The 7,559-nt window shown below is 40.4% G+C and overlaps 1 protein-coding gene across 1 annotated transcript in view; it reads left to right on the forward strand.

Moving 5' to 3' along the window:
* The window catches only part of LOC109967977 (sodium/bile acid cotransporter-like), a 10,126-nt gene extending 5,831 nt beyond the window's left edge, over positions 1–4,295 (forward strand). Inside the window, exons 2-6 of the mRNA XM_020613932.1 lie at positions 1,502–1,935; positions 2,173–2,377; positions 2,836–3,014; positions 3,386–3,579; positions 3,843–4,295. Coding sequence (XP_020469588.1) covers positions 1,550–1,935; positions 2,173–2,377; positions 2,836–3,014; positions 3,386–3,579; positions 3,843–3,880 — 1,002 coding nt within the window. The 5' untranslated portion in view covers positions 1,502–1,549 and the 3' untranslated portion in view covers positions 3,881–4,295. The remainder of the gene's footprint in view (positions 1–1,501; positions 1,936–2,172; positions 2,378–2,835; positions 3,015–3,385; positions 3,580–3,842) is intronic.
* The last annotated feature ends 3,264 nt before the right edge of the window (positions 4,296–7,559 follow it).

Raw genomic sequence — 7,559 nt, forward strand, 5'->3', positions numbered from 1 at the left:
ACAGAAGCAGAGGAACCGCAGACATTTGCAGATTCTACCACGAGAGTCTGTGGCAGGTCAATCTGCAGACCTGGAGACTCAGCCAGGGTTAGAGGGGAAATGTGAACATGCACCGAACATGCCTGATCGACAACAGACGCAGCCACAAACTCAGACTGTTACAAGGGCTGGGAGAGTGTGCAAACCGGTAAAAAGGTTGAATCTGTAGAAGGGACGGTTTAAGTGCATCTGGTAGTTACTTAAGTGTTTCTGCATGCTGTTCAGACACGATGTACCACTTTTGGTTCTTATTAGAAAAACAAAGGGTTTGCGAAATGAAGGAACTGCCGGAAGGGGGTTGTTCTGTGTTACAGTTAAGTTAGAGTGAAAAGGGGGAGGTGTCAAGGAAGTATGCAATAGAGCGGGATGTCATGTATCATTGAGGATCTTTGGGGAGTAGACGTCAGCGAGGGGGAGGAGAGCTTCGTTACTGTTGGTGTGTTGTGTTGTTAATAAAGTACCAAGTAATGTAAAAGACGGAGGGTACTTCATTACTTGACAGACCTAAAGTTCATGACCATAAGTGGGAGTCGGAACGTAGATTGACCAGTAAATCCGGTCCCTGTACGATCGGCGCAGGAGCTTGGTTCGCATCGCCGGCAGTAAGTCAGACTTGTTTCCAGTGCATGTTGGACTCCGGCAGGGCTGCCCTTTGTCACCGGTTCTGTTCATTATTTTTATGGACAGAATTTCTAGGCGCAGCCAGGGGCCGGAGGGAGTCTGGTTTGGGGACCACAAGATTCAATTCATTGTATTTAACTACTGAAAAATTTCTAATTCAAGTTTTTGTGTCTAACGTCTAACATGATTTGCTACTATTCGTCATGCTTGTAGTAATGCCAATGCAAACTCACATTTGACTTATTTGAACAACATAAAGAAATTACCTGTACCTGACACACCAGAACAAATACTGCATTTCACACCATGAAACAATATTTGTGCTGATATTAAAAATGAAGCTGCAGCTTTGATATTGCTGGACTCATCCACAGGTCTATTGATTCAGGACATTATAATGGCCATGTATTGTTTCCCCTCGAAGACAGTCTCAAATAAGGCAGCTTGTGGACGAGTGCCACAAACAGGTCGGATTAGTCAGAAAGTGTAGAGTTGGACTAAAACTATTTTGGCCTTTTCATAGGATTTTTTGGACAGTAACAAAAGGTAGAATATCATCAGCCATATATTTAAATGACCACTGGAAGAACAGTGATGTATCAGGTAAACAGGTGATACAAAACTGTTAATTGAAAAAGATATTGCCAGCACATGGTGCAAATTTTGCAGTTCAGGTTTTGTCTTTGCCTGTAGGAGGCAACATACAGTTGCTAAATGTCTCTTTTTTTTCTTTTTTTTGCAGTTTAGGATAAACCAATTGAATATACAAACCTCTAACCAAATTAATCTCAAACTATATTTCCTTTGCCATTTATGTATTTCATTTTTGTTTGTGTGACAGGTGAGAACTGCTGCAGAGTGATCACACAGTACTGCAAAGAGTGCCACAATGAATGTATCAGAAGTCTACAATAGAATGCCTAGCATTTATACTGAAGGGAATGTCTCTGGCAATGCAAGCATGGGTTTCATGAGGAACTCCCCTTTAGACAGTGCTATCAGCATCTTCGCCATCATCATTCTCTTTATCACCATGATGTCCCTCGGCTCTACGATGGAGATTTCCAAAATTAAGGCTCATCTCTTCAAGCCGAAAGGGCCAGCCATTGCACTGGTGTCCCAGTTTTGTATCATGCCCCTGACTGCTTTCTGTCTAGCCAAAATCCTACAGATGAGTCCTGTCAAGACTTTGATTGTGCTTGTCTGTGGCTGCTGTCCAGGTGGAAACTGGTCGAACATTTTTTCCTTGGCCATCGAGGGTGACATGAACCTCAGGTATGCCCTCACTTATTTATTTATTGCATTGCATTAATTCTGACCTTGCTGGAGGATTACATCACATTCTGATTTACTACTTCAGCTGGGTCAACACAATTATCTGTCTTACTGCAAAACTGTCAGTAAACAGGAACACACAAATCAAGACCCTTGTATTGCATGTACTGTTTGAGATATTTTCATTTCAGACATGTCAGTCTAATAATTTTTCTTCTCTGTTTGATACCCTCCCAGCATCGTAATGACTACTTGCTCCAACTTGGCAGCTCTTGGGCTGATGCCTCTGATGCTCTATCTCTTCTCTCAAGGCTTCCCTGGTTTGGAAACTGCTGTACCATACAGTGGCATTATCACTGCTTTAGCATTAAGCCTGCTTCCTTGTGTCATTGGCATTGCCATTAATCACTACAGACCACAGTACTCGCCAGTCATCAGAAACGTGAGACTACTGAAATCTGTTTTCACACAAACACACAGATATTTTATTAGACAATAGGCAGGACATTTTCACAGTTCAGGCCAATGACAGTGAGTCAATATACACAGTACCAGGACCCCAAAACTGAAGGCACTAAATAAAATTCAGCAATTCTTAATCTTAGTCTTTTCATCTGTGCTTTTGCTATTGTGACACATCAAAATGTCTTCCATGGAAAAGGCCTATTGGACAAAAAGTTGTGTTTACCAAAACTATTCATCACATGTGGATGAATGTGGTCTAAGCAAACAGGAAGGTATGTGCAACAGGAAGCCTTTACTGCTGACTAAAAGCAGACCCTGAAGCTTCCAGAAGTTTGAAAGTAGGAAAGAAGGACAAAATCTCAAGGTTTCATGTTCACATTCATGTAACATTTAATTAAGGGAGACAATTTTCACTCATACTGATTCCCTTGACAGGTTGGTATCAGCATTTTGATCATTTCTGGCATTATAGTTTTCATCCTGGTTGGCTATAATGTCAGAGACAAAATATGGATGGTCCTCAAAGCAGATATTCTGAGTGCGTCTGCACTGATGCCACTGACTGGATTTATGCTGGGATATGTCTTGTCTGGCATATGCGGTCTCAGCCCTCGGTAAGTGAATGCACACTAAATATCCAGTAGCTGTGTCCCAGTTACTACATACTGAATGTATACAAAGGCTATACACTGTATGATATCTTGCAGTGTAATTAATGTTCTTTACTGTTTTAGATTATAAATTATTATTGTTAAAGATTATTTATGGTTATTATATTGTACATAAAATGACATGTCCAGTAGTCAGTCAGTCAGGAAGGTGTTAAAAGAAGTAGAGAAAAGTTTCAGATAAACCGCTGAAATGTGGAAAGACATCCTCTTACTTCAAGTAATTGCATCCAATTGCATTAAAACTGTCCCATTTTAGTATCAAATTCCAATAATGTAATCCCAAAACTAATGTCAAATGGCTCACCTCTTTTTAGATGCAGCAGGACCATCTCCATGGAGACAGGCTGTCAAAACACCCAGTTGTGTTTTGCAGTCCTGAAGATGATTCCTCCGCAGGTCACTGGACCCTTAATTCTCTTCCCTTTGCTATACTACTCATTCCAGTGTGCTGAGGGTCTTCTTCTGGTCCTGTGCTTCAGATGGTTCAGAAAATTCAAGGCACATGAGGGTAAATGTCACAGCAACCCCAATTTTATTTGTCAAGTTGAAACTGTCATAATCTCATCATTTTTGTACAGTTTGTGTTGTTCTAATGATCCAATTTCCCAAGGTTTTCCTTCCAGTATTTGTTTGTATAGAAAGCAAAAATGTAAAGTGGTGTTAACGTAATGATCATCTGGCACATAATATGGCTATAATTAAAAATTATATATTTTATATACATGTCCGGCTCTTCTAAGACCTTGTTTCAATCTCCTCTCTCTCTCACAGCTGTGCGGGTGCTGAATCCAACCTCTCCCAGTCACTGACTTTGCATCCGCAACAAATAATTTGACTGGTTATAAGATATATTTAATCAGCAGCTCATAAAGTTTCTATAAGATACCACATAACATATCTATGTATTGTGCGTGGTGGTCACCTGTCTCCATAAATGTCCCTGCACAGACATCAGGTAAGGTATAAAAAGTGGGGAGATTGTTCTTTTGCCGTGTACGCCCCCAAACTCTGGAATGCCCTGCCCCCTGAGGTTTGATCTAAAATGGAGTTAATGGTTTTTAAGTCTAAATTAAAGGCACATTTATTCAGACTGGCTTTTGGCATCTAATATTTAGCAGTGATGCTATACAGGGCCTACAGGCCTTCCTGATTTTATTTTTCGTAATTTTACCCTCTCTGTATTTTGACTCATTTTTATTCTACAGGAGTGTTATAGTTCTTACAGATCATTGTTTTAAATTTGTGCAATGTTAACTTTTCTTTTGTTTGTGTATGTATTTTTGCATGCTCTGTTTTATCTCTGTTTTATTGTGAAGCACTCTGAGCTCCCTTCGGTGTTGTGAAGTGCTATATAAACAAATAAATTATTATTATTATTATTATTATCTTCCTCCAAACTGTTCCTGCCTGCCTCAGGTTCACCTGTTTATGCATAAAGCAAACATCATTTGGACTGTCTGACATCAAATATTATATGTGATCATTCTTATAGAAATCAGTGACGAGGCTTCCAAGTTGTCTTTTGTGTGGTTTATTAAGCAATCAGACAATAGCATAAGCACAACACCAGTATATTGATCAAGAGGTCACACACTCAGTGCAGAGTCAGTGAGTGACAAAGGAAATATAACAGTCAGGTTTTGTATAACACTGACACTAGCTGATAGTTGGGTTGTGTAGGTAACAGGCTGTGTGTGTGTGTGTAGGGACTGAATCTGTGCGGAGGGTGTGGAGAACTGTCTGGGAGAAAAAGGGTAACAAGGTTAAACCACATAGATAGCACTGAGCATAGCCTCGGTATTATTTTCCATTTTTCCATTACAATCATTATATGTGGTCATTATTGGTGACAGTGTGATTTAGAGGAGGGTGGTTCACCTGCTGTGTGTGAGCTGGTGAGCAGGGAGCCTTACTTTCTGTTGACTGCCACCACGTTAACAGCAATGACAGCAGCTTTTTGGCCAGTGCATATCTAGGTACTGTTTCTACTGCACAAGTTAGAATAAATACATGGAATTGTAGTGGGTAGGAGTCTGATGTGAACTAAATTAATTCAGGCAAATCATCCCAATTCCAATAATCATTTAAAATTACAATTATGAGAGGAACAGAATCACTGTCTCCGCCTGGAAATAAACAAAAGTACTAGATAAGAGAATTGTCAACGAGTCAGTCAGTCATTGTGGCCACAAGGTACAGTCAGTCAGAGTCCCCTCTCCACCCAGCTGGGTCCAAATGCACACTCACGACTGCAGCACCATCATTCCTCTCCAACCCACAGCTATCCCAACTTTTATCTTCTCCCAGTTACACATTCTCCTATTGCTTAAGCCAGAGTCACGGTTTCACACCAGCTGTACACCCCTTCTTCTGGGAATTGTCTGAGATGTCCAGTACATGAACATCAGAGGTTGCATTAACCTAGCACCCATTTCCGTTTGTAAACATGAGCAGAACACACGAACAGTTCACGTAAGGCTGAAGTTATGTCCAACTTCAAGCTTCCCATTTAAGGGAGGCGCTCTGGATGTTTACCCATAGATTAAACAAGCCAAGATATTCTTGCTTGAGCAAGCTATCAGTAGATAATTCCCAAGGATAGTTAATTTATTTAGTTAGTATTTATTATTTATTTAGTTTATTACCAGGAAATACGTCATGTACTGTCGACCTGTACTGTTTACATTCTCAGTTTGCACATGCATAATTGCACATTGACTGTTGACTGCTGCGCATGCTGCTCCCATGTAGCATACATTCTCTTATTATATTCTTATATATTTTTATCACATTGCTGCATTTGCTGCTTAAAGTTCCTTAGGTTTTGTGTTCCTTATTTATCTACTTTATATTTCATTTGTATTTTGTGGCATTCATGTCGATGGCAAAGTAAGAATTTCATTGTACAGGGAAACACATTTCCTAACTGTGCAGATGACAAATAAACACTTTGACCTTTGACCTCCTCATGTACAAACATCCTCAAACATTTCAAAGCAGAGAAACAGATCTCTCCAAGCTTATATAAACACTTAGCTCACCCTTACATAACTACTACAAATAATATCTACAGTATATGGTAATATTACATATTACCTCAGGGGCCCGTTTCAAGAAGGAGGTTTTGTTGAAACTCTGAGTTTGTTAACCCCGAAATGAGGAAAACTCGGAGTTTTCGGTTCCAGAAACGGAGGTAACTTAAACCCGTGAAAGTGGGGTAAGTTAAACCCGTTTCAAAAAGAGATGTAATCTAAACTCAGAGTCAGTTACTATGGCAACTTACTCTGTGAACCTAACCTGGTTGGGAGCAGGTTTTGTTCGGGAAACCCAGAGTTTCCTCGGGTCTCCGCCCCTTTTTAAAGTGAAAGGTGTTTAAATAGGACTACCTCATTTAATGGTAAATGGACTATATTTTATATAACGCTTTTCCCACAGTGTGTTGCACTGGCCAAAGCGCTTTACAGAAGATCATACACCATTCACCCATTCACACACAACATTCACACACAACATTCACACACAGATGACGACAGGCTGCCACACAACGGCGCTAGTCAAGCCACCGGGAGCAATTCAGGGGTCAGTGTCTTGCTCAGGGACACTTAGGCATGCGGGGAGACCGGGAGTCGAACCACCAACTTGCTGGTCAGGAGACGACTGCCCTACCTGGTGGATAAGATTATTGATATATGTTATGGACTCTCTAGAAAAACGGTACCGCTCAAATAAAAATAGATGGGGATATGACAAAAAATCAACTCGTGGCCTCAAAATCCTCTCTCGACATAAATTCAATTCCCTGCGAATTAATACAGCCTCCTCATCTACAGGATCCTCTATAAATGGACATGCCATTTTGGTCTCTGCGTGATGGAAACATGTGCAATCTATGAATGTACTGAAAGATTAAATAAGGTAGGCCCATTTAAACACCTTTCACTTTAAAAAGGGGCGGATACCTGAGGAAACTCTGGGTTTCCCGAACAAAACCTGCTCCCAACCAGGTTAGGTTCACAGAGTAAGTTGCCATAGTAACTGACTCTGAGTTTAGATTACCTCTCTTTTTGAAACGGGTTTAACTTACCCCGCTTTCACGGGTTCAAGTTACCTCCGTTTCTGGAACCGAAAACTCCGAGTTTTCCTCATTTCGGGGTTAACAAACTCAGAGTTTCAACAAAACCTCCTTGAAACGGGCCCCTGTAGTCTAAAGACTATGGAACTTCTAAACACTGCAAGTAAACAAACAACAAATACAGCAAAAACAAAGAGAAAACCCCAAACATAAACATGTTTGTCTGAGACTGTAACACTACTAAACTCTAACACTTATATTTAAAACTTAACCTCTTCTTGTCACGATTCGGTTCTGCTGCTTCCTGTCATGCTTTTATTTAGATGTTACTTCCTGTTTTGCTTCACCACAGTTTCAGTCTTTTTACTCTCATCATCACTCACATTAGTTTCACCTGCTCCTTACTGTTTGACTTC

This window comes from Monopterus albus, unplaced genomic scaffold (assembly GCF_001952655.1).
Source record: "Monopterus albus unplaced genomic scaffold, M_albus_1.0 scaffold140.1, whole genome shotgun sequence".
Classification (NCBI taxonomy): domain Eukaryota; kingdom Metazoa; phylum Chordata; class Actinopteri; order Synbranchiformes; family Synbranchidae; genus Monopterus; species Monopterus albus.